Source organism: Podarcis erhardii, assembly GCF_964252035.2.
Source record: "Podarcis erhardii genome assembly, chromosome: 3".
NCBI lineage: Eukaryota > Metazoa > Chordata > Lepidosauria > Squamata > Lacertidae > Podarcis > Podarcis erhardii.
The window spans coordinates 38,203,795-38,231,172 of NC_138507.1; the positions used below are offsets into that span (position 1 = coordinate 38,203,795).

Below are 27,378 nucleotides of genomic sequence, written 5' to 3' on the forward strand. Positions count from 1 at the left end.
GTGGAGTATGGACAGTAAGAACATGGCTCTGTGTACATGTAAAACGAGATTAGTGTTTAGATGTCCAGAAAAAACTGTTTCCAGGTGTGGAAGGCTTTTTGTGTGTGCTATCAGAGAAACACAATAGCAGGGACAGCCAAGGTGGTGCCCTCCAAGATGTTAGCTGGCCAGCAACACCTGGAATGCACCATATTGGCTTCTTCTGTGTTATGGGATAAATGTCACAACACTAGGTTCTGTCACCTGCAATCTATAATCATGATCTGAAAGAAGCCAGTCACAACACCTACACAATTTAAAATGCATCATATTGTAATGGGTTAAAGCAGAAAAAGAAAGGTATTGATTTTGAGATTAACTAATGCTGACTCCTTTCTTTATTCCCCTCCCTTTAAAACCCTGAAAAATAGGCTTAGTGAAGTGAGTTAATTAGACTGTCGCATGATGCTACATTACATGCTTTTAATGGCCCTGTTCTTTCTTGTTGCTTTAGAAATCTTAAAAGCCTAATCTCTATAGCCTAAAGCAGAGCTACTAAAGAGGGAATGAAGAGAGATATTGGCTCACAAGTTCTGTTAAAATCAGTGAGGGGGCTTACCCTTTATTCTGACAAGAGCAGGCATCCTTAAATGGCTTTACAAATAAATAGTTGATGTAAGAGTAGATCTCAGTTAGACTTACAACAGTGGTTCAATCTCTTGATCAAGATACTCACAATCTGCAGGTATGTCAGATGTTTCTGATTTGTGTCATTAATTTTTTGTTTTCCCCATTTCATTTTTAAGCGCTAGTCCACCCACTCCATCACCCTTTCCTGGCATCAGTAGGATTAAATGAAATAAAGCTGTTTAATACTATGCAGTGCCTTATGCACCTGTGATTTTCAAATAAACCTGCCAGATAAATTCTGTGTTTTACCAATCAATAGATTTCATAAGAAACTTCTGAGCTAGTGTTTTGGTATACCAAGAGTCATTTTATTTGGAACACTTAGTGATACTGCAGAATTACCCCTAGATGGTTTGGGACACTGGTTACGTCTTGAAATGTCTTCTTAACTGTGGCAATAGAGGTTAGTAGGAATGTTTCTGTGGCCTGTCCAAAAATTAAGCGTTTTCATACACGATCATATCTGAACCTGTAAGCAAAGTAAACCACATTTCTGCTGTTCTGAATTAAGGGCTGAGATGAAAGGCACTGAATTCATGTTCCCAAATATTTGCAGTGGCGGAGCCAGGCTTTATCTTGCAAAATGGTTGTTATGTTGAGCTTGCAAAAGGAGGAAGTCTCACATTAAAGTGCCATCAAGGAATATTTGTATGCTCAAATGCTACTACTAATGAGGAAACTGGAGACTCACCTTAGACGATGTAGTACCCTTGCATATGTCTTATTACCCTAATCCAAAACCTATGCACTTGAAACTCTAGCAACCCCATATATATTTACACACAGACACACAGACACACAGACATGCTTGCAGCCTAGTTTCTGAAGCAAACATTTCCATTTCCATTGCTCTTTCTACTTTCCCTCACCATTCTAGGCTGGCATATGAAGAATAAAGACATAGTGCTGTTTTAACCTGCACACTTAGGTGTATAAGAATGCATGTTCAACCAAAGTTTTAAACTATGTACAGTATCATTTTATAATTATTATAATGATAGAGGTTGTAGTGTGCATAAAAAATCTATTGTATGATACTGGAAACAGGATAATATGTGTTAAGAAAATTCATGCATCTTTAACTGCTTTTGGTACACGTTTCAAGTTATTGTTGCATTAATAACAATGAAAAACTGCAGTGGTACCCATGTTTGGAAGCAAGTTCTGTTGAAACCCACTGGGCTCACCTGTAAGTGAGTTGGAAATAAGACAGGCAAATGAGCTAAGCACCATCCAGTTTTCCTTCTAAGAAGTCATACTGTTAGCTTTGTTATAAATAATGTGTTTGTGCTATTTCCTATGGAAAGATCATTTACTCAGGTAATGTTCCATATAATTTCTCCAGTGAAATAAGAGACTGATTCACAGTGAAGCTGCACAACTCTTATTTTGCCCTTTGTACATAATGTGGTATTGGGGTGTGTGTGTTTGTAGCCCTGAAGTGATTTCAGAGGGAAGGTTCCTTTCCAGTACACCTTTAGACTAGATTGACTGTTTTCTTGGATGGGGTGGGTGGGCAGGAGGTGGGGGATTCTCAGCACAAAACAGAATCCTAGTACAAATTGATAACAGTTCCCTTCCACTCAAGGGGAGAAATGAACTGTTTCCTTCAGAGACTATATTTGGAAGACAGCACTAAACACAAACTTGTGAAGCTTGCTCGGGAACAGCAAGCAGATCGTAGCATCATTTGGTGCAACGCTGCTGAGCATTTGAGGACAAGATGCTACAAATGGCAGAAGTGCTTTTAAATTCTGCGCAGGGCTTTCCAATGGCAGATCCCAAACACAGGTGCAATTCTGTTGGTGGGTCTCTCTGGGGGGGTTTTCAAAAAAAAAAGAAAGAAGAAATTGTGGATACAGTTTGCTGTTGGTATTACAATGCTGGAGAACTATCCCTGGAGATCACCGTTTCAACCCAGTTTCCTATGGTTTATGTAAAAGAAAGAAAAAACTGAGAGCACATAAAATAGGGAACAGAAGCAAGTAACTTTGTGCTTACAGAGCCTTACCACATTGTTCGGATTTTTCTGCCCTTGCCCAGTCTACATTTGAGCCACCTAAAGTTATAGATTTATGAATTGCCTGTGCAAGTCAGCCCTATTTCAGAATTCTTCTTGAGGAAGAGATTTCTCCTCTCGTACATGTGGTTTTCTTGCCTTCCAACCAATGAATTTAGAATGTGACATGGAAGCTTTCAATACAGTGTTTGGTTTGAATGTAATTCATGTGTATATTCTGTGGGCTTAGGAATTTGCAGCTACTGAAGACGTAGCATGCCAAGTCACTCAGGGGTTTTAGAATGGTGAATTAATATTAAATAATGGGGCCAGCCCCGTTTTATTCTAATACCACTCAGATAATACTAGAAGGAATTTGAAAATAATTAGCTTTTTTCAGTTACCTGGATGTCACGGAATGCTTGTAATCCTTTTAACAGGACTAATTATGTGACCAGGGATTATTTAGAGCAAAAGATTAGGGGATTTTAAGGATTTACTTCAGTAACTGAAAGGACTTGATCTAAAACACATCTCAAGTATATTTATGAATCCCTGTAACATTAATTGGATTTTGCTACAAGTAAGGTTGCAGTCCTGTATGTTGCTGTGGAATTGTTTAAATCCTATTTACTTCAATGGGATTTAAACAGACTGTCTGCAGGGTTTGAAAGAATCTGTCTCAAGCTGTATTTTTGAAGGTTTCTTCTATTCCAAATTATTTTAAACTTGGTTTGCATTTTTGCATACATGTTGAAAGAACAGACTGTCTTTTCTGTATGCGTGGAAACCCCCTTCACATTATAAATAACTGACAGAGTTTGAGTGCTAACTGCAATTTAAAATACTGCTGGCTTGACTCTCTCTCAGAAAATATAGGCATCTGGCATGAATAGTTATTAATCCAGAAGAAGAATGGGGCACTCAGTCCACTGAAGCAAGTCTTCTACTGGCATTCCCAGACCATATTGCCTTTCTTTGCTCAGGACAGTAAGTGTGAGAAGTGGCTTGCATGCACCCAAAAGGACTTCTCATATTTCTTTTCCCCAACAGCGGCTCCTCACACTTCATTCAATGAATTTGATAAACACTTTCCTGAGTTTTGGGATTGGCTTATGCAAGCAGCTGCTACTTAAAGAATGGGACTTGGGGGTTCCCAATGTATGCACATGAATGCTGAATTCTTTGTATCCTGGCCAATGTCTGGATCTTCAGATGTTATCAAACTGATGAGTTTACTTTTCTGAGACCACAAGTACAACAATGCCAAAATACAACCCTTGAATGTAATCAAATCCAACATATAAGCACGGCCCCATTGATTTCTCTGGGAACTCCTGACACTCATTCGGACTCTTCCTTTTCACCACATAAGACTTGGAAACATGCTAACCAGGTGTAGTCAGTGCTGGAAGCAGCTTACGAATACCTTTCTCAGTCAACTGTTCTTTGAAAAGGAAGGAACGCTGGTTTCAGGCTGGTATTTTTAGATTGACAGCTAGGATCTTGGGAATTACATAAAGTGTGCATGCATGAGGAAGTAAACCCATATGCTGTTAAAAATATTCCTAAAAGATCATTGCAGGTGTCTGTTGGTTGCAAAGACTAGACATTGCAATGTGGAGCAATTTCCCCCCTGATGCCTATTTAATGCAGAAGTCTAGAAATATTTATAGCTAGAGACAGGGAGCGGAGGAAAAATTAATAACACTGAACAAGGAGGGAGCTGGATAACTGGCAGTGTTCTTGAGTGGGGGATAAATTTGGTTACTTTGACTTCAATCAATAACTTGACTATGACCCCTCAGGCCCTAATGCAAGTATGCTGTTTATGTGAAGCAGCAGCATTAAATAATTGAATTTATTGCAACAGGTTCACAAATAAATTACGTCAGGTGAGCCTTACATTTTCAGGCTGCAACTCAGTTGCTTTGGGATGCAGGGCCAGTGCTATGTTGAAATGTGCCCGTTCTTGGTGTAATGGCACATATATGGTTCAATTTTAACAACTTGCCAATTTTTAAAATACTGCATAATGTGTTTGTGTGTGTGTGTGTTCATGTGTACGTACATGGATTTATGGTGCGGGAAGAGGGTAAGGCAGAAAAAGCAAACAGCTTATCCTTAGCTCTCTGTATTCTCCCCTTCTCTGCCACTCCCCTTGCCCTCCAGTGGGTGCCTTGTCTTTGGTTGGAAAACCGTTCTGGAGGTAGCATGTGCTGTACTTTTGGGGGACTGCAAGTAACTTGTACTTGTTGAGGACCGTCAGCCAGGTACAGGTTGTTGATGAAGCACCTTCAGGTGGATGAGTGGATCTTAATGAGAAAGCACACCCTAATCTCAGCATGCCAGGCAGATCTGTGCAGGAGGGAAGGGACCTTAGGGCAGGGTTCTCGGATGTAGTTGTATTGGCAGCTGGGTGATGTTCATGCAGGAGGAAACCCATCCTCTTGGTTCTTTCATCCTCCCCGTAGGGGACATGCCACAGCTAGGAAGCTCCCACAGGCCAAAGTAAGTCTTATCCCAGCAAACATATGGTGAGAGGGGAGGGGAGGGGACTTTGGTCCTGCTGCAGTCCTCAGGTTTCTCCTGGAAATGTTCCCCTCTACCCTTGGCCACTTTCTTCCTGCTAGGTTCACTTCTGGTTTCAGAGTCTGGCTGGGGAGAAAACATTGAAAACTGCCCAAGGGGACATTTGAAGGGAGAAACACACTCCCTCCCATTGGCCAGTGCCTCCCCTCCCAGCTCCTGCTTCAGCATTAAAAGAAAAGAAAAAACAGGGATGAGGCCCCATATTTCTGACATACCTCTTGTCCCTGAATTAATCCAAGCATATGAGGCTGAAATGCACAACAAGCCCCTAAAAACGTTCTTTTTATTGTGCATTCCTAGTGATTTGTGTAGCTAGCCACTCGGGTGCTGGGTGCAGCATGCGTGTCCTGCAGCCAGGGGTGGGGCGAGCCGCTCATGGGGGCGAGGCGCGCTGCATAGAGCCTCTCCGCCGCCTCCCCCTCAGCTGTAGGGTGGTGGAGGGAGAGGTGGAGGGTAGGCGCAAGTCCCATCCTACCGTTTCAGGCAGCGCGGAGCCTGCAGGCACTCAAGTCACCACGTCACTCCCAGGACAGATGCGTGCCTCGGGCATGCTGCAGGCCCTGCGGTAATTGCCGGCCCCCTTGGTGTGGTGCCAGCCGTGTTTGATTATGTTTCTTGACTGAACTAAAAAGTTACGTGAGCCCAATTTTTTAAAAAAACTCATATTTTTGTCATTTTGTCATCCCCCTCCCTCAGTGATGACACCCGGGGCGGCCCACACTTCCTCCACCACTGCATTAGTGTATGGGGGCAGTGACACGTGATTCTGCTTCCAATACTGCTTTCACCTCTAAATGTTTCAGAGCAGTCCTACTGCTTTGAGTCCAATGGATGCCGGTTTTAACTTCCTGCAATAATTCGGTGGACTTTTATATCACAAATGTTTTGGATTGTTTTTTTGTCCTGGTTTTGCTACGTGCTATAGTGCAATAGCGTTCCTCCAGATGGCAATAGTGCAAGGGCAGCGGGGAAAACATTGCAGAGCAACCGATAAAGCAGAATGATGTGTGGATAACACATTGTAAATCCACCGCTAATGTGCTATTATTATTGTGTCAATGATACGTTGCAGAACACACCCACAAAAAAACCTCCCAGTTTGGACGGGCGCAAAGCCTTTTAGAGAAAGGATGGTTTCCATATGTACACATTATCCAAACAAATGGAAACACCTTTAAATCCTGCTCATCGCAATGGAGGAAAGTTAAGCACTTTTTTGTTTTGTTTTGTTTTGTTTTAGTGCTTAGCTTTGGCTGAACCATGTGCTCTCTCTTTGTTTTCTCCCAGCCTTGCTATTTTTTACTTGTTGAGCAGCTGGGGTTATGTAACAGCTACAAAACGACACTTGGTCTAAAGAGGTTACCGAGAGCAAGAGCCACTTGGGACTGCAAAGCCATAAGCAGCCCTCCAGGGTTAGCATTATTATGCAATTCTCTTGGGCTGCGGGAGGAGGCGGAGGCTGAGAGGCACTTTAAAAATAGTACTGCAAGATTCTACTCCATTGCATTTTCAGTCAACTGCTACAGAAAAAAAAATCCTCTAAAAGATCACGTGTATTCCCCACTGCCCAATGAATGATCTCTTATTTAATTCCTGTGGAGCACCATCCCTTTATCCTTGTTTCAGAAATAGGATGGGTAGAGATTACTGTTTACTGTGGCTCCTGTGGGCTCCCACTGCTGGTTTTCGAATCTGTGGTCCCTTGACATTACCGGTGTTCAAGAGGTAGTTTCTCGTTGAATACTGCAGTTTCGTTTATTTCACCCCAAGCCAGCTTTGATAAATAATCAGCATACTGCTAGTAGAGGCGGTTCTGTGCCTTGCTCCCATTCTATGGGGAGGGGGCAATTTAAAGTGCTGTCTACTACCTTTAAATCCCTGAGTGGTTTGGAACGAGGCAACCTGAAAGACTGCCTTCTCGCTTATGTACCTACTCAAGGCCCTACCACTGAGTGCAACCACTGAGTGCAGCCACTGAATGAAGTGAAGTTGGTGGACGACCTCCAGGGAGAGGCAGCCTTTTCAGTAGTGGCACCTCATTTATGGAATAGCCTTCCCAGGGAGGCTTGCCTGGTGTCATTTTCAGTGGCAGGTGAGAACCTTTCTGGTGACCCAAACCCTTTAAATAGGAAATCTGGGCCTCCATTTTTAAAAAAATAAAAAAATGGTATAGAGTTTGTTGTATTTATGTAGTACACACACACTTTTAATTTTTAATTTTGTATTTCAGGTTTTTTATTTTTAAAAAATTATCATAAACCACCCAGAGAAGTTTTATCTTAGGTGGTGGCATACAGATGCCATCTATATAGAATATGAATATATAGAAGTGATATAAGCATATACAGAATGCAGTAAATATTATGAGTGTAACAAATAAACATAGAAATCAAAAAATAAATAGAGATATGAGAACTGTGACTTCATGGGGCTGTAGTGATGGCTTCCACTTTGTAGAACATTGCCAATTGAAGCTGGTCTGGCTATGTGGTTTTTCAGAAAGCATTTCTAATTGGCTAATGATGTTGGGAATGATATAGGAAGAATATTTTAAAGCCTGACCTCTCACCAGTTTCTACCAACACCGGCACCTAGAAAAGGGCCTTTGATCTTTATGCATGGGCAATTCTTTGTGGTGCCTTCAGGTGTTCAAGTCTCAAGCCATTTGGGGCTTTAAAGGTAAGCAACAGCACTTTGAATTGTGCTTTGAAATGGACTGTGAAGCAGTTTCAAGGCAGGCAAGATGTGTTTCCTAGGGACTGTCCCAGCTAGCTGTAGCCCAGCATCTGATAATCTAGATTAGCAGTAGTTTCTAGTATACTTTGAAAGGCAGCCACTCACATAATTCAGAGGTAGTAATTAATCTGGAGTGTACCAGGTCATGGATAATTGGTCCCCACAATCTCTAACGAGGAAGGCTAACCTTGGATGTACTAGCCTTGAATAGTGGAATAAGCTTCATGCCTCAGAGGCTACTTGGGCCAGTGAGAAATCAGCACTCCCAGGTTGTGAACCTGATCCTTTAGCGAGGAGTGCAATACTATCCAGAACAGCTGGAACACCACTGTCTCGGTCAGACAATTAATCTTCTGTCAGGATTAATCTTCTGTTTATTAGCCCTCAACCATTTTGTTAGACACCAATTTGGCAATTGCATGGAGGGTAGTTATCCTGTTCTCATTCTTCCCAAAGCATTCTGCAGGCAGGATGACTATCAAGGTTTTTGTCAAGTTGGGACAAAATATTTTATCCCTAATCATCAAGTGTCTCTCTCCGCCCTCCTTTTAAGTTAGAACTATAATTACCTGCTAAAAGAAACAAGCATCCCGAATTGTAGCCTGAAATTGAATGGTAATACATTTCAAAATATTGGATATTATGAATTATTACATGGATATTATTGTGAAAATGCAGAATTGGAAACGAAAGGCACAATGAAATTTCAGCTGGTCAGCTCCCAGCACTGAGTGAACTTGGGGAAATAGCTGTCATCTGATATATGGCCTATTGTTAGGTCAAGAGTTCCAGTAAAACTGAACTTTCCACCTGGATGTAAGATAAGATATCCATGACTGCTTTTAGAGCACAGGATTATATGCAGATGCTTAATACAGTTAGACCATTGGCCCATCATTATTGTTTAAACTGACAGGAATCAACTCTTTAGGGCTTCAGAGGGTTATGTTTTCCAGAACTACCTGGAGATGCCAGGGCTTGAGACCTTTAACATTGATGCTGCCCATCAGGGTGAGTGGCAGCTACCAGTGGTTAGAGGCCACTTTCACATGGGATAATTGAGATGATCAGCAGCAGAAAGTCAAATGGGTAGAGAAGACCATGTACCCATTGTTAATCTGCACATCACTCATATCTGTCCTGGAGCTATTTGATAGTGAACGTTTTCACAGTCTTGGGAATAGTGTGCTAAAGTTAATGTTTGCTGCTTTTCTTGACTCTATGGATGAAAAAATATATATTTAAAAAATGATGGGCAATGAATCCTGGGACCAAAGTCTTGATGAAAAAAGTATAAGGATTTCAGGGTTTTGTGTGTGTTTGGGTTTCCATAGATTTTTCTGATGCTTCTAAACTCCTCTGCAACATTCTACAAAATGGAGAATTAATTTGGGTTTTTTACCCCTTCCAATGCCCCTAATAGTGTGTGTGTGTGTGTGTGTGTGTGTGTGTGTGTGTAAAGACTTGCGTCTTTACGCAGGATCATTCCATCCTGACAGTTTTTCATGCCAAGTGTTCTTTTCTGTTTAAGCAAAAGACTATGCAGGAAGTCCAGACATTATTTACCACTCAGTTGCTTAAACAAAAGCTCATGTTTTAATTCCTGCTGAGGGCTTCCTAACATAGCTAGGATTTAACTTTGCTTATGCCTAAGAGGTAAGTCTGTATTCATTCATTTTGCTTTGGAATATTTCAAAAGTTATGTTATATACAACCCTGCCGCTTCTCAAACGTACGGTAAGTGAAAACAGGATTGGTGTGCTGTGTTGATCTCAAGCCACAGACATGGTAAACTAACGGAGTTAGTAAAGTCATTGAATCTTGTGACAGGGGATCAGCTAAACTAAAATAGATAAAAGTTAGAATCACATAGAAAGGTATGATAACTGATGAAACTAATTTTTGGATGGCTGATACACGTAGATGGCGATTGTATATGTTGCATTCCCTGCTTTGCAAAAAATGAAAGCAAGTTTTTCAGAGGCATTAAAACAATACTTAAGCTATAACTGCATCTCTGTTTCATTGGTTTCTTCTCCCCACTTGATGTCATTATTCTTTACCATGTATGCGAAGAAACCTTGAGTGAAGCATATGGTACAATTTCTTTGTAAGCACGTCTTTAGTCTATGTTCCAAATTCTGAACTGCTCTTTCCCAAAAAATTGAAACATGCCTGTCTGGACAACCAATAATACCATTGCATCTTTGTGCAAGAGTGTACTTTCAGTAGTCATTTGTTTTTGACCCACTTCATACATCAGTATGGTAAAGGAGAAGAGTTACTATTGAGATACCATAGATTTACACCAGGGGGGAGTGTGTAGTGTATGGCCTTTTGACGTATATGAAGCAGCAGGATATAAGCTATTTCAATTTAGTTTACTTATTGCTCTCTCTAACAAAAAAGCCATGCGTTGATTTATTTCTATGCCGTTTTAGTACCATAGTTCCCTATAATACTCACTGGCAACTATAGTTGGCGCATTTCCAATTTCATAATATTAACATGCGCTAGTTTCGTTCTGGAAATTATCTGGAAAAAGGCATCGTAACAGTTTATAGCCAGACAGTCTTTACATCTCTGCACAAAAGTCACACTCTCTTTAGCTTTCCTTCTGTTCCCTTTTCTCTTTAAGGGGTGGCAGGGAGAGAGAGAGAGAGAGAGAGCGCGCGCAAGAGAGAGAGAGAGAGAGAGAGAGAGAGAGAATGCCTACAGAATATTTACACCTCTCTTTTACAACAACTTAGAGGTGCCATCTTAATTACTTCTGTCTAAATTGACCAGATATATTTTTCAAGCCCTCAGAAAAGCGAAATGCTTGCTGTTGTTCAATGGCCACATTTGCACATGTCCACAGGGACAACTCCATAGAGTTATGCAGAGTGAAGAATCCTGCTGTATTTTGTTTCAAAGAAAAATGAGGGAGATGGCATCTGTTAACCCCTCTTTCCTGCCCATAACCTCTGCTCGGGCAGACATGGTGGGTGGGTTTTCAGACATTCCCGTATGTTTTCCTTTTCCATTCCAGCTGCTGATTCCAGCTTCTACAAAATGGAGAATTGGGCTACCAATTCATAAAGTTCCATTTATTTACATTTCTCTACAGATCACACTATTTGGTGCCTACACCTTCCCTCCTGAAACATCTCTGTTGCATTTTTCTGCTCCTCACCCCCACTTCCTCAGGTCTTGCTCACTTCCATACCACACACCTGTCCGCATTCCTCTTCCACACCGTGTTATTTTGCCTCCTGCTTAAGGAGGACTGCAGTTCGGCAGAATCCGGGACCAAGGAGAAGAGTCAGTGGAAGAATATTGGAAAAAATTTAAAGTTTATCTTCAAAAATATTGTAAAATTAAGGATTGTTAGAAAGATGTTGGAAAAAGAAAATTATGTGGTTTTGGCAGAAATTACATAAAGGATTAAGTAAAAATGAATTGGTCAAAGAGAGAACGTAAAATTATAGTATATTAAGACAAATTATTAAGATAAAAACAAGGTTGGAAGGATTTGCTGAAATAACAATTTGAATTAGAATACAAAAATGGGAGGTGTGAGGAGGTCAAGGAAATAAGTAAAGGAAAGAAAGCTATGTAAAGGTTTGATTTGTTCTTTTTTAATTTATTGTATTTTTTCTGTCTTTTTTATTTTTATTTTTTCTTTTTTTTCTTTTTGTAACCTTTAAAATTTGAATAAATATTATTTTTTTTAAAAAAGGAGGACTGCAGTTCAAAAGGATTGCAGTAATGAAAAGGTGCCTTTCACATTTCCAGTCCCCTCGTAGGCTTAAAAATAAGTACGATGTCTTAGAAAAGAAATGCGTCATGGCAGTCTGATGGGGATGAAACTGTTAAAAAAAAAGGCTCTCTGGGATCTTAAAATGGGGCCAACTGTAGTAGAGTTAGAAGCATTTGTGGGCAATGAGGTGCAGTGGAAAGCAGGAAATGACCACCAGATGAACTTTCAAGCCAGCGGGGTGTAGTGGTTAAGAGCGGTGGACTCGTAATCTGGTGAACCGGGTTCGATTCCCCGCTCCTCCACCTGCAGCTGCTGGGTGACCTTGGCCTAGTCACACTTCTCTGAAGTCTCTCAGCCCCACTCACCTCACAGAGTGTTTGTTGTGGGGGAGGAAGGGAAAGGAGAATGTTAGCCGCTTTGAGACTCCTTCGGGTAGTGATAAAGCGGGATATCAAATCCAAACTCTTCTTCTTCTTCTTCTTCAAGAGGAAGGAGAGAGCATGTTGGAAGCAGCCATGTAAGGGGACGACTCACAAAGCACTGTGCAGTTATGCTTCTGGGTAGGAGAACCAGGAGTCATTCTCTCCACACTGTCAAGAACTGGAACAGTTTTTGAAGCTTATTGGGCTCATTGGAGGCCAATGAACACACAAGATGGCTTTTTTGTTGTTGTAGCAAACCTAACAATGCAATTCCATTCATGTTTGCTCAGAAAAAAAGACCAGTTAACTGCAGAGGGTCTGGGGAAATGGGCATTGGATTGTAGCCTAAGAAAGGAAACCTAACTCGGCTGTAAAGATGGCTGTGTACCTTAAGAACATAAGAACAACCCTGGTAGACAAAGTCAAAGGTCCATCTAGCCCGGCATCCTGTTCTCACAGTGATCAACTCAGTGCCCATGGAAACAAGAGGAGCCTGAGTGCAGCCGCCGCCGCCGCCGCCGCCGCCGCCGCAGCACACTTGCCACTTGTGAGTCCAAGCAACTGGTATTTACTAGCATTGGCAGTGGGGTAGAACATCTGCACCAGCAGAGGTGGAGGTATGCTAGTGAGGTGGTGCTTACCCCATCAGAAATGCCTTGGCATACCAGTGGAAAGCATAGATGTTCCACCAGTGGCTCAGAGGGAAACAGGGTGTGTAGTGGCATGTATGGATGAAGCCAAACCTAAAGCCTCTTCACTTCCCCAACACACCCACAGAAACAGAACAGCTCTGTGCCAGCCTTGGGACTGGTGTAGTTAACTCCTTCCCATTGAAGTAAATGGAAGGGAAGAAGAAAAGACTGAACTCCACACTTCCCACCTCATCTACAGATGCACAGCAGGGCAATGAATGTTCTGCAAGCAGATCTGCAAGCTACACACACACACACGGCATTTTAAGTTTTGTGTTCTGTGTTTATTGACGGAATTGATCTGCAATGTGTGTTTTAATGTACAAATGTAGCAAGGACTTAGGTATCTCTCTCAAAGTATGTTTTTAATGTGAAGACGAAATCATTAAGCAGCTCAAGGTTCTGAAAACTTGCTATGAAATGCTCACATTCCGTGCTGAATTAGCCACAGCCTGATCATAGGCAATTTCACTCTTGTTTTTAGTTGTAAATGTTCAGTTGATTGAAGAGCGTAACATATTAAATGGCTACATGTGTCATTCTAAGTGGTATAATATTCAGTATATCATTTTGAAAATTAGGTGAACAATGTGTATCTTTGTATATGAAACAGTAACATGCAATATGTAAAAAAAGAAAACATTTTCAGCTTCTTTAAAAAAAACCTGCTTTATGAATCAACCTTGAGAATCATGATGGCAACTTTTTGTTCTACAATTACTGGTCATTTGTTTCACAGTGCTTTTATTATGCTTTATATAAGTATTGGCCCACAAATACTGGCATCTGTTTCACTTTGAAATTACTTTAAAACAAACATTTTGGGAACAGAGAGATTATCGCTAAGCTTGACTTTTTAAAAGGTGATGTTTCACCCAGAGGTTGGTTTCTACATCAGTTTGCACTGCTCAAGAGAGTAATGTTCAGTCTGTCTTGCATAATAATTTTTCTACTAAAAGGCATGATTGTATAGCCAAAAAATGCTTATACAACCCTATTGTTAAACTTAATATATATGTGGACCACTAACCTATACATATTGCAGCGGGGTGATTTTAATTTAGACAGAAAGGTCTCTGCTTTTTGCAGTACTTCCTGAACATACGCAAATGGCACCACTCATCTGAAATCATCTCTTATGCAACTGTTAATTGCAACATGTCTAACATCTGAGTACCATGAAAAATTGCCATGGGAGAATGTGCATGGGAGCCATTTCATCCTTTTCTTTTAGAGATCCACACTTTTCTAATTTCTTCATCAATGTTTATTCCATGTTCATAGCTTTTACTTGCATCCATGAAAGTTCTTTGGCATCAGTGAGCCTCATTGTTTATTAAAGGGACCTAACCCTTAATTAAGACTCAATGACCGTTTCCAATTCTGGTGACCCACTGGTAGGACCTGACTGGCTGTGCAGTGTGTGTATGCATGCTGATCCCAGGAATATTTTTAAGATGCTGGGGGCAGAGGAGGGAGCTCAAGATGCCCAGGATATGATTAGTGTTCCTGCTTTCCAGGTGTGTTTTTACGTTTGCTAATTTAATAGTCATATAATAATGTAACAACTTTCACATTCAATATTGTTGAAATGAGATTATCACAATTATACATAGATTTGAATTTTTTTTTAGAAGAAGTAGTAATTGAGCAGAGTAAAAAAATATATGATACTTCTAGAATATTAATCAGTCTTTAGAACATCAAAAGAACCCACCTGGATCAGAGCAAAAGCCTGTCTAGTCCAGCATCCTGTTCTCACAGTGGCCAACCAGAGGCCAATGGAAAGAATGCACAATCAGATTGCACTGGCACTCTCCCCACCTGTGATTCTTAGTGTTTTTTGCCTGATCATCCATGTATGTATGTGTGTCAGCCTTTCCCCCATCTATGCCATTGTGTGTGTATACAGAAATAATTCATAGGCTGATTATTCATTTGATAGCCCATACAATCCAGTGATTAACCATTTACAGGGAACTGAAGGGCCTAAGTTTATTTAAATGAAATAATGCTGCTTCAAAAAACTAGAATAACATTGTGAACATCATGTAGTTCGTTGGTGAAATACTGGTAAAATTAGAGGCTTAGGAGAAATTTTTTGTTTAGCCATAATCTTATTTAAGTTCTGATTTCTACATACATAGATGGATTAGATCTGCAAATTATATCTATCTATCATCTCTCTCTCTCTCTCTCTCTGTGTGTGTGTATAAAATTTATGGATATAGTTGTAGTTTCTTTTAGACTTGTATTTACAATTTTATTGGCATACGGAAGTACTGAGATGAAAAGCACATCTCAAGTTGCTTTCAGCTCTTTGAAGCAGTTATAGCATTTCACAACAATAATATGGTCACCACAAAGACATTGGGGCACAGCATTGCATTCATAGAAACAGTGGGTTGTGATGTGCTGGGTAATGTTTTTGTATAGAGATCTGAGAAGATAATGAGACATGCATTAGAGTGCTGGAAACAGAACTGAATAAACATCTGCAAACATTATTAGGATTTACTCCAGCACCGGTTGGATTGGGGTAGGTTGTCCCTCAGTTAAAGCAAGGATATCTGTTTTTATTGTTTAGATTCCATAAATGAATGTACAAGATGTCAAATATGTGGCCACTAAAAAAGGTATACTTGTCTTCAAGTCATATGGAAAATTGTGATGGTATGATTCATAACCCTTCACAAGTATATAATTTGCCCAAAGTATTTGGGGACTGTCTAGATAAAAAGCTAAGATACAGGCTTTCTGGAGGTCAAGCAGGAGGTGATATGACATTGCTACAACAATCAACCATTTCCTGCTGGTGTTGCCCTTTTAAAATGACCACCAGAGACCCAAATATTTTGAAGGCTTGCAATTCCTTCCTTCGCTGAAGAACACCTACAGCCTATGCCATCTGCCATGTTATATGGCAGATTTAAATGGGTTCCTGTATCCCAAAAAACTCTGTAATCTGAATCAAACAGAGAATATAATTATGTTCTGAAACATTCCTTGTTTGACAGGCCAAGGAGAAAACTCTTGCTTAAATCACCAACCAGTTCTATCCAAGAGATTATGTGCTTCTTATTGGAAGACCCTACCCTTTTTGTGACTTACAGAACAGCCTTGTTTGCTTTAAGGAAACTAGGAGAAACAAATGAAGTATCAGGGTAGATGGGGGGGGGGCTTCTTGACATAATAACTGATTTTTTTATTTCTGTTAGGATTTTATTGTACTGGTAAAATAATTATTTTATTTAGAATTTTTAAGCTCAGCAAATTATGTATAATTGATGGCATTCTAACTTCTGTAACAGGGATTTTATCTTAAAACTGTCAAGGTCAATAGCTAGTATTGATGGAGGAATATCTGCAGCCAGAGTTCATGACCTTCTTATACTTGGCAGATGCTTTTCAACAAACTGTGACAAGCCTACCATACAGCTAGATTTGTAACTTGACACATTAAAGTTCTGTTTGAAACCCAATGGAACCCAAATGAACAGAGTGAATATTTGCTGCAGGTATACATGAAATTACATCTACATTGCCAGTGACATGCTCAGATGGGGAGACATTTTATCACGTATTCTGAAATACCTTTTTCACATGCCTGTCATCAAAAGAAAAAAAATTGATTTGCAAAAAAAAAAAGAAAAAGAAAAAAAAGAATAATCTATTTACCTGTTGTTATCCCTTCATTTGTAGAAATGCATATTAAGCTCATACGTTTTCTGGTGTTTATATTTGCTTTTTGTTGTTAAGTTTTCAACTGAAAGAAGAAAAATACCTGTTTAGGTGTTCAGCTAACCTGTGGTCTTGTCTTGTGTTCTGCTGCTGATCAGTTCAAGTGAATCATTACCAGTACAGAGGAAGATCTCTTTCCCTTCTCCCATGCTGAGACGGCAACACCCATCACCAAAAACCCATGCAGGGCATAACCCTTACTGGGAGTGGGGAACAAACAGAGAGCGATGCAGAGCAGACAGGTGGATGTATGCTGGATGCTGAACATCTCCTGTGCCTGCTGCCTTGCGGTGGACTCCAATGGAGGCTCCTCCTTCATGTAGCAATGATTCGTGGTAGAATATGATAGCCTACCAGCAAGCTTGCCACTGAGCAACATAGATACCAGCTGGGGGTGGGGCTAGAATATGAATGTTTAGGAACATTGATGAAATTAATTTCAGCCAATCGTTTTCAAGCTTTCTATCTTCTAGAAATATTACGTGCATCATGGTTTCCACTATAGCTTATGCAACTCCTGTGCATTGCCAAAATTCTGGGGTATGTATCATATTTTTCATGCTGGGCACTGACTGCTGTTGGGCATCACAGTTGTACCACAAAATAGAGAGTATCTTTTACCATACACAACACCGTGGTCATGCTTTTTAGGTCAAGATTAGTACTGGTGGGCAAGCAATTTTTTAAGAGAAGCTTGCTGACCACTACTGAACTGAGGGATCTCCGATAAACTTCCAAGGAGCCCCAGAGTTCAGTGGGACACAGATTGAAAAGGTCTAGGTTATTGACTTAAATAAGTTATATTCAATTCAGTGGAACTTATTCCCAGGTAAGTGCATAGAATTTCAGCTTCAGTCCAACCACAGCGATGTGAATGATCACAACATTTTGCTACTTTCAGCTTGTTACTACTGCTGCTACTACTGTTGTCCTGTTTTCTTTTAGAGACGGGCAGCAAGAAGCTAAAAAGCACGATACAGAGAAGCACAGAAACTGGTATGGCAGCAGAAATGAGAAGCCGTATGGTCCGGCAGCCAAGTCGGGAATCGACTGACGGCAGCATCAACAGTTACAGCTCAGAAGGAAAGTAAGTGGATGCTTGCTACAACCAGGGCCATTCCTGCCACCCATTGGGCAAACATCTTTGCTGGCGGCAGGTCTCCGCTAGAGGGTACCAAATGGTCAGTCATTGAGCAGGCCTTCTACTGTTGAGGCTGCAACCAAGAGGTTGAGGCAGGGATAGACAAGTTGTTGAAAAGGTAATGGGGGTGGGGAGGAAAGGGAAGTAGAGTTAGTAGCAGTAATGCCCAGATAGATCAGAAGGGAACAAAATGGTGGCAACACTTATTCATTTCTAGTAAGGGACTGTCAGTATTTTACAGTTGTGTAGACCCAGAATACACTGCATCCAACTAAACATTTTAGCTTCAGCTGGAAAGAAATGTGCTGGTACTCCTTGCCGCTAAGTTCCGTACCAATATCATGACATTCTTCTGAGGAGCTGCTAAAATTAATAAGTTCAAGGTTCAAGAATATTGCATGTGTGTGATTTTGTTTCTCATTTAATTTGCCAGTTACATATTCTGCTGGGCTGTGTGTTTGGTAAAGCAGGACTGTGTCAAAATAATAAGTCACAAAAATCTATTGTTCTGCTATGCTTGTCTTGCCACAGCCTAATATTTCCTGGAGTCCGACTCGGTGCTGACAGTCAATTCAGTGATTTCCTTGATGGACTTGGACCTGCGCAGCTAGTAGGTCGACAAACTTTAGCCACTCCTGCCATGGGTAAGATCAGCTTTGTTTTTGTTCATAAGAATATACACCACTTAGTGAGCTCTTTGATTAAATGGTTTATAAATCTTTCTGAATAAATAAAAATAAGGTGTGAACACACATCAGTTTAAGGTGGATTTAGTACATACCAAGTGTGCATAATTTCACAACATCCACATGGAATATAGAATTGTAGAATTGGAAGGGAGCCCATCAGCCCTGACCACTGGCCATACTAGCAGGGACTAATGGGAATGATAAAATAACAAAAAATACTGTTAAGGGGAAAGAGTTTGTATGTAAGTATTTTTATTATATCCAAATCTAGTGAAACAGTTTAAAAACCTGTCCCAGTTTCACCTCTTCATTATCTGCTAAATGACTGCCATCATACTGTGAGGGAACAATGATACCTATTTTCTAAAGAATACCAAATATTGTAGATGTTCTGGGTATTAGCATTTGAGAGACCTGGGGTTGGCTGACTTTACCTCAGTATGTTACTGTGTGCTTTGTCATCTGCATTAAGCATAGTGGGTTATATTCTTGAAGTTTTGACCCTGGAATACCACCTAATTACATAGAAAGGAACACATCAATACTTTATTGATGAGCCAGGGTAGTGTAGTGGTTAAGAGCGGTAGAATCGTAATCTGGTGAACCGGGTTCGCGTCTCCGCTCCTCCACATGCAGCTGCTGGGTGACCTTGGGCTAGTCACACTTCTTTGAAGTCTCTCAGCCTCACTCACCTCACAGAGTGTTTGTTGTGGGGGAGGAAGGGAAAGGAGAATGTTAGCCGCTTTGAGACTCCTTCGGGTAGTGATAAAGCGGGATATCAAATCCAAACTCTTCAAACTCTTCTTTATTCAAACTGATACTGCTGTTTTGAGTTCCTTTTATCACTCTGTCACAGACTGCTTGTCTAACTTGTTCAGTCATTCTAGGTTTCACTTTCTCCTCCATTTCTTTTTATATCTAATCCATTTCAAACATTTTTATTTCATCCTTCAGCAAGTTTTCAAGCTGATGAACACAAAAAACATTTTCTTCTTCTTCTTAACCTGGCTTGGATCCAGAGTGGCACTTCCACAAACAGAAGGGCCTTTGATCCTGTGATTTTTGCTAATAAAAGGTGGACATTTTGCCAGTTCCCTCTTTCTCTCATCCACCATCCCCCACAACCTCCCATGCAGAGGATCCTCCAGCCCTCTGGAGGAGATTTTTAGGGAACACAAGGGGCTCCTTTCTTAGGGAGTGCAGAGGGAAAGGGAAATCGGCAAAAATTACCTTCCTTCCTTACCCATTTCCATCAGTGGAACGCCACTCAAGGAATCTCTGGGTCCACCCTTTTCACCTTAAAATTGTGATTAAGCAGGGAAACAGAAATAAAACAGAATGGCAGAAACTAATTCCAACATCCACTAAAAGAGAATAAAATGGTGCTCACCTGGTGCTTAAAGCCCATCAAAGTAGGTGTCAGCCAATGTCCCAGGCAGAGTATTCTCCAATGAGAATATCACAACTGAAAAGTCCCCATCTCTAGCAATCCCCTGCTTTTCATTGAAATGTAGGGCCACCCAGAGCAGGGGCTCCCTCTGACGGGAGTCTTACTAAATAGACCACCTCATATGAGTTCTTTTAAAACTCAGCAGGTCTCTCTCCTTCATTCAGATAGATATACAATCGTACCTTGGTTTTTGAACAGTTCTCGAATACTACAAACCCAGAAGTGACAGTTCAGGTTTGCGAACTATTTTTGGAAGCCGAATGTCCGAAGGGGCTTCCGCAGCTTCCGATTGGCTGCTGCAGCCAAGCAGAAGCCATGCTTTGGTTTCCAAATGTTTTGGAAGTTGAACGGACTTCCGGAATGGATTCTGTTCTACTTCCAAGGTACGACTGTACTCCAATCAAAATAATAATAATAGATACACTCTGGTCAACCAGCTAAATAAGGTGTGTTATAGAAGTCTATTTGGCTGCTTATAAATTCTTATAAACCAAATATAAGATTACATATGAGATCACATTTAACCTACTAATTTTCAGCCAATGCTTAGGCAGGGAAACAAATCAAGGGATTTCCTTGGGTGATTTCCTATTTCCACCCACTGATGCCTTTATTCACTGAAGTTTCTAACCTAGAAAAGCAGCACAGACATTTCCCCCTTTAAAGAGAAACATTTTAGAAGGCTTCTATTATACCTGAGATACATCTGAGATATTACCTCTTATCTAGATGGGAAAGGTCTGTACAGTAACATCCTCTGCTGATGCCTGATAGGCACCAAAGACTAGATCTGAAGAAATACCACTACTTTCTGGGTTGTGGTTGCAGAACTATTCCTATGAACTGATTTTACCTATTTTTTCCTGAAGCAGGGTATTAATAGGACAGGATCATAAAAAAATCCAGCTGATACTGTTGATGTTTTAACTAGCAAGCACAAGACCTGGGAAAACTGCACTACTAGGGGATGGGGGGGCAGTGTTAGCCAAGGCACTTAAATATATACATCCAGAGAGAAAATCTTTGTTAAAGATTCCTAAACAAAACAGTATGTAACTTGAGCAGCAAGAAACAGAGAGTTGTTGTTTTTTTTATTCTAAATGGTGTGCCACACATCATCCACTGATGTTATTTCACTGGGCTATTTAGTTTAAAATGCAATGGGGGGGGGGATCTAAAATGAAGCATTAGCAATAAACTGGTAAATTATAGGAAGACCAAGATGAAAATTTTAATATAGGAACAAACAGTGAAAATTCAGGAGGGAGTGTAAGGCTTATTTACCCTTCTGTGAGTCATTAGAAGATTATTGTTTTGCTGGTTAATACAACACTCTCACACACCTGATTCTCTTTTAGGTGATATTCAGATTGGCATGGTGGATAAGAAAGGCCAGTTGGAAGTAGAAGTTATTAGAGCCCGAGGCCTGACACAGAAGCCTGGTTCTAAATCTACCCCAGGTAAGAAAAGTTGTGCATGGCGATGGACAAGAGATGTGAAAGTGTGCAGTAATTTGGCTTGTTCGGATGACGTAAGGGTTTTCATAGCCTGGAATGCATGTACTTTTAACCTTGTGTTATATTTCCTCATCAGCCACAGGCATTTCTTGAAAATAAAAGCAGCTACAATATGGCACAAAGACCTTGCACTGCTGCAGGTCTCACCTTACGTTCTGGGGAGGAAGAGCCAAACTGGGAGGGTAAATCTGGATTCAGTGGAGGGAAATTTGGTCAGCTTCCTCCGCCACCGTTTCATCCAGTTGGTATCTGTATTAGATTTGAAATCAATTTGGCATAAATGCAGAAGCCTGCTCCTAAGAGTTCACAATCTAGCACCTGCTACTCCGCAGGTCTAATGGAGGCACCATTAGAATAGAATCATAGAATCATAGAGTTGGAAGAGACCACAAGGGCCATCGAGTCCAACCCCCTGCCAAGCAGGAAACACCATCAGAGCACTCCTGACATATGGTTGTCAAGGCTCTGCTTAAAGACCTCCAAAGAAGGAGACTCCACCACACTCCTTGGCAGCAAATTCCACTGTCGAACAGCTCTTACTGTCAGGAAGTTCTTCCTAATGTTTAGGTGGAATCTTCTTTCTTGTAGTTTGGAACCATTGCTCCGTGTCCACTTCTCTGGAGCAGCAGAAAACAACCTTTCTCCCTCCTCTATGTGACATCCTTTTATATATTTGAACATGGCTATCATATCACCCCTTAACCTCCTCTTCTCCAGGCTAAACATGCCCAGCTCCCTTAGCCGTTCTTCATAAGGCATCGTTTCCAGGCCTTTGACCATTTTGGTTGCCCTCCTCTGGATACGTTCCAGTTTCTCAGTGTCTTTCTTGAACTGTGGTGCCCAGAACTGGACACAGTACTCCAGGTGAGGTCTGACCAGAGCAGAATACAGTGGCACTATTACTTCCCTTGATCTAGATGCTATACTCCTATTGATGCAGCCCAGATTTAACACATGGCATTTTTAAACTCTCTTATGTATGCAGTTATATATACACACACACACACACACACACACACACACACACACACACACATAGTGATTTTAGGTTTTTAAGCAGGAGTTTTAGCTGAAACTGAAAGCAGGAGCAGATTACAAAGAATTCACATTGCATTGTGACTACAGTAAAGTCTTTGGACTCTGCATCACTAAGAAGTTTGCAGGACTAAAAGAAAGCAAACAAAAAAAGAGTTTCATAGTTGGTGTAGCGGTACTTTAGACAAGTCAATAAGATGTAATTTTCCTAGCTTGGAGCACAAAAACTCTAACAGAACCACTGGGATAATGAAAACTACTATTTTCAGCCACTTCTCTGGGGAAAACATTTCATTTTTTCAGCTCAGTTCTTCTGTGCTAATGCAATAAACACCCATAAGAAGACCTTCACCTACATATTCCTTCTTCTATAAATAGTTGCAATTTTTTATTGTGGTGTTGTTGTTGTTTTAAGTACTGTGCATTTCAAACAAATAAGGAATGGGAAACTTCTACCAAGACAGTTTCTGTAGTCATTCCTGGGTTATGGCCCACAGAAGGGTTCCTGTGCATTTATAAATCAGAAAAAGAAGGGGGGAAATGGCTTTCTGCTCCCCCAAAAAAGACGTCCCTCTCTTCATTTCCTTCACCCTTCTGTTTGCTATTAAAAGAAGAACCAGTAATGTTTCTTTTTATGTTTTTCTTATTAGTTTAAATGATTAAAAACCAATATTACTTGTACTTCACAGCTCCGTATGTCAAAGTTTATCTGTTGGAAAATGGGGCTTGTGTAGCCAAGAAGAAGACAAGGATTGCAAGGAAAACCCTTGATCCTTTATACCAACAGACACTAGTTTTTGAGGAAAGTCCACATGGCAAAGTCCTTCAGGTTAGTAATTATTTCAGCTCATTTCAGCCTCTGATTAACATCCGTAGTATGAAAGCAACTGAAATTCAAATGCTCTGACATAGCCAGGATTTTGTTCAATTTACCGTCTCTTGCAATAATATTACCAATTGCCTCCTGTTTCCCCTCTGAAAAATATACCCTTTTCCACAAGTGTTTTCGTGAGAATATTGTTACAGCTACTGAAAGGCCATCCTTCGTTATGTTAATACCCTGAGATGATCAGCTGAAGTTTCATTAGTGACATGAGATTTTTCTCTTGAATGCTACCAATCTCTCTCCAGCTTTTGGAATGTGAAACCCATTAGAACTTGGGGGACACACCTCCAGCTAAGGATTGCAGAAACAAAGAGGCAAATGGTGCGGTGCCAGTGTGGTGTAGTGGTTAAGAGCAGTGGACTCATAATCTGGTGAACTGGGTTCGCTTCCCTGCTCCTCCACATGCAGCTGCTGGGTGACCTTGGGCTAGTCACACTTCTCTGAAGTCTCTCACAGTGTTTGTTGTGGGGGAGGAAGGGTAAAGTGATTGTTAGCTGCTTTGAGACTCCTTAGGGTAGTGATAAAGTGAGATATCAAACCCAAACTCTTCTTCTATTATGAGTTGGCTGAAGCTGTGGCATCGCTGAAGGTTTGTTTGGGGATGAGATGCAGGATTAGCAACGATGCCTTCAGTTTAAAGGAGTGCAGTTGCTCTTACTGTGGACTGCCTGTATATGTGTAAATACAGAAACCATCACAATGATAATGTGAGTCCCTAACGCTCACCAATCCAAGTGAAACCGAACGTGATAGTGCTGCCCTTGGAATTTCTCACTACCTGGAACTGGAGTGCATTTATTTGGGTGTACATTGATTTTGTTTGTTGTCCTTACTTGCAGGTGATAGTCTGGGGAGACTACGGCCGAATGGATCACAAATGTTTCATGGGAGTAGCACAGATCCTGCTGGAAGAACTTGATTTGTCCAGTGTGGTAATAGGCTGGTATAAATTATTTCCACCTTCCTCTTTGGTGGACCCAACGTTGACTCCTCTGACTCGCAGGGCTTCCCAGTCCTCTCTGGAAAGCTCAACTGGGCCTCCCTGCATTCGATCTTAGTGGACGCAACAGCAGGTGCTTTCCAACAAAGTCATTATCGCCCAGGATCACCAATGGGGGGAAACAAAGCTATTTACAACAATGAGGAGCATTTATTTATTTATTTTTGAAAAGAGACAATCATCACTTCAGTTTTGCCTGTAGTAGTTTATCCAAAAAAAATATGTCTGTTTGTTATGAGGTTGGCTTCAATTTACCGAACAAATCAATGTATGAAAATACAGTCGATCCATCTAGCAAAATGTCCCTGAGGTTTATGATAATTATAATGAAGAGGGACCTTTAAGACTGAACTGGAACCGCTCGTTCTCTCCACGATTCCCATTCCCATCCCCACCCCCACCCCCATCCCAAAACCACAAACAGTGTTAACTCCTTGCTCTCTTTCTGTATATGTTATTTCCACTTGGTTTTGCTGTGTTATTTATCCTGCCAGTTTTGTAAAAGTCTTCATGATGCTAACAGAGACCCTTCCTTTCTTTTTCTAAACCAAACCAAAAAGGGCTGAAGCACATCTCTGTAAGCATCTCTAAAAGTGTTCACCTTCCAGAGTTATTGTACGATGCCAACAAAAACCCCACTATCCTTTCATTCTGGTTGTCCACCATCTTAACACGTGTGGAGAACCAGAGTAAAACCAACCAACGTTTAGTTCAGTTTTGCTTTATTAATGTTATTGTTATTAAGGAGTTTATCATAATTTTTCATTGTGAGGGGTGGTGGGGAAGTGAATATATTTGCATTATACATCATGGTTTTTGTATGTTTCATTAATACTTTGCATGAAGGAAATTTGCATCTGCAACTATTGCTGAAGACTTGATTTTTAAAAAAAGCAGCTGTGCTTTTTTCATTTTGACATTGACAATTATGTTTGTAAAGCGGTCGTCTTACTGGACCCAATGAGGAAAGTCTTTCTGTTCTAGTGTGTAACTTCCCAAACGTCGACCAGGAATTGAGTTGAGCATCTGACACTTTTCAGCTGAATCCAGGCTTCTCTGATACATGTGTCACTTTTGATACACTTGTCTGCCCTGGTTAGAGCATGGTCTGAGTTGTTAGTTTTCCCACTGGAAATTCCAGTTGAGATACTCTGCACTTAACTAACGTTTTTATTGAATTTAAGTTTACATTTCTTTGAGACTGATGCAAGCACAATGCTTGACTTTTTTAAACAAAGATATCTTACTTTTGGGGGTTTGCAGGGGGGGAGGTACAGTTAAAAAGCAACAACGTTCATTTGGGTTTTATCTTGGTCTTGAAACCCCCCACCTTGTGTTTTTTCTGTAAAATGTGCTAAAAAGCTGCGAGGTGTGCAGGTGCATTGAGAAGTTCTCTCCTTTTATGGGCCATTGATTTTGTGATCTCACAAAATAGAGCAGCATGATTTGGAACTGTTCAAAGCTGCATGCACGTTTTTTGGGTTTTTTGTAATAAAAAGAAAAGAAAAACAGAAAAAAAGGAAAAGAAAAAAGAGAGAGAAAAAAATAAACAATCAAAAAGAGATTATTTAATAATGTATGTTAGTTCCACATAGGCCAGGTTGTGTGTTGCATGTACTTGTACAGTTTGCTCGTAATTACTCTAATGAAGTAACCAAGAAATCTAAGCCATCCATTTTTTCTTATAGACATTTTGCAGGTTTTAGCCAGGCTGCCTGTCAGTCTGGTGCTAAATGTCTATAGATGGACTTTATTTTTTACCCTATGGAAAACGTGACGTAGTACGGACCAAATTCCTTCTAATAAATATTTTGGTGTAGATTCCTACTGTGGGGCTGTAACACATGTAGAAACTGTGTACACAATTAGGTTTTCCTTCATAGACATAACTGCCTGCACCAAGTGAACTATTTATTATGATGATGATTATTTAAACATTGCCAGAACTATTCTGCCCATGTTTCCATGGAGCATAGATTGGTTACTGCTCGACCTGCTGAGCAGGAAGAACTGAAGCACTGGTGCACTACTAGATTCTGTTCTGTCTTTTAGTGGCCAAATAAATAAACAAACTTAATTATAATTCGGTAGTACCTTTCTAGTTTGACCACTTGTCTTAACATTCCTCTGTGCTTTTAAAATGAACTTCCAACTCATGTTATGTAGACATGTTTAATAAAATTTCCTTTACATGTTCAGTGTAGTGGCTGTTTTGTGTTCAGTTATATGTGAAAGTTGCCTGTGCTGAAGGGGGGATGGCCTGTGCCCTTCTTCACAGGCGACCGTTCTGTGCTAAAATAAAGAACCGTGAAAAGGGTGGGGTCTTGAAATTGCTCATCAGCGTTCAGCACTTGGACAGCAGAATGAGCAGGCACACATCTCACTGAGTCACAGTTGTCTCCACAATGTTTAAATTATAAATTTGCATAGTCTATTAATGTAAATTAGCACACACAAATTTAAATGTGTCTCTTTCTTGGTAATTAGGGCTGCCATACGTCCAGAATTTCCAGCGCATATCTGGGATTCATCAGTCAGAAATAGCGTCCGGGCGGAATTTCCAAAAATCGGTAAAAATGTATGGGGAAACCCAAGCGTAGGGCAACCCATGTCAGAAGTGTTGATTTTGGGGTGAATTTCCTTTTTTAAAAAATAGCTCAACAACTTTTGTGTCCAGATTTTCACTTTTTGAAATATGGCAGCTCTATTGGTAATGCATTTCCTCTTGGGGGTATAGGAGTCACCCTCTGTAGAACTCAATCCCATATCGTCCAACATTTCTCCAGTGATCATAGGGATATCCTATTCTATTATTATTATTATTATTATTATTATCAACAACATCATCATCATCATCGATCCCACACCTATCTGACTGAGTTGCCCCAGCCACTCTGGGCGGCTTCCAACATATATAAAAACATAGTAAAACATTTTTAAAAGCTTCCCTATACAGGGCTGCATGCAGATGTCATCTAAAGATTGTATACTTACTTATCTCCTTAGCTCAGGGGGTCACATAAATCCATACCCTCCAACACTTCTCTGATGAAAATCAGGATGTCCT

General features: G+C 40.6%; 1 protein-coding gene and 1 long non-coding RNA gene across 51 annotated transcripts in view; one reads left to right on the top strand and one right to left on the bottom strand.

Annotated features, from left to right (window-relative positions):
• Positions 1-26,509, top strand: part of RIMS1 (regulating synaptic membrane exocytosis 1) — a 241,493-nt gene extending 214,984 nt beyond the window's left edge. For all 50 annotated transcript variants that reach the window (XM_081856705.1, XM_081856738.1, XM_081856722.1 and 47 more), the window contains 5 exons: positions 17,539-17,680; positions 18,266-18,378; positions 21,232-21,333; positions 23,115-23,254; positions 24,151-26,509. In XM_081856705.1, coding sequence (XP_081712831.1) covers positions 17,539-17,680; positions 18,266-18,378; positions 21,232-21,333; positions 23,115-23,254; positions 24,151-24,369 — 716 coding nt within the window. In that variant the 3' untranslated portion in view covers positions 24,370-26,509. The remainder of the gene's footprint in view (positions 1-17,538; positions 17,681-18,265; positions 18,379-21,231; positions 21,334-23,114; positions 23,255-24,150) is intronic.
• On the bottom strand, positions 10-27,378 carry LOC309339429. The gene is made up of 3 exons (XR_014155340.1): positions 27,306-27,378; positions 2,317-2,594; positions 10-1,138 (listed from the first exon to the last, which is right to left on the bottom strand). It is a non-coding gene; the product is annotated as an uncharacterized lncRNA (long non-coding RNA).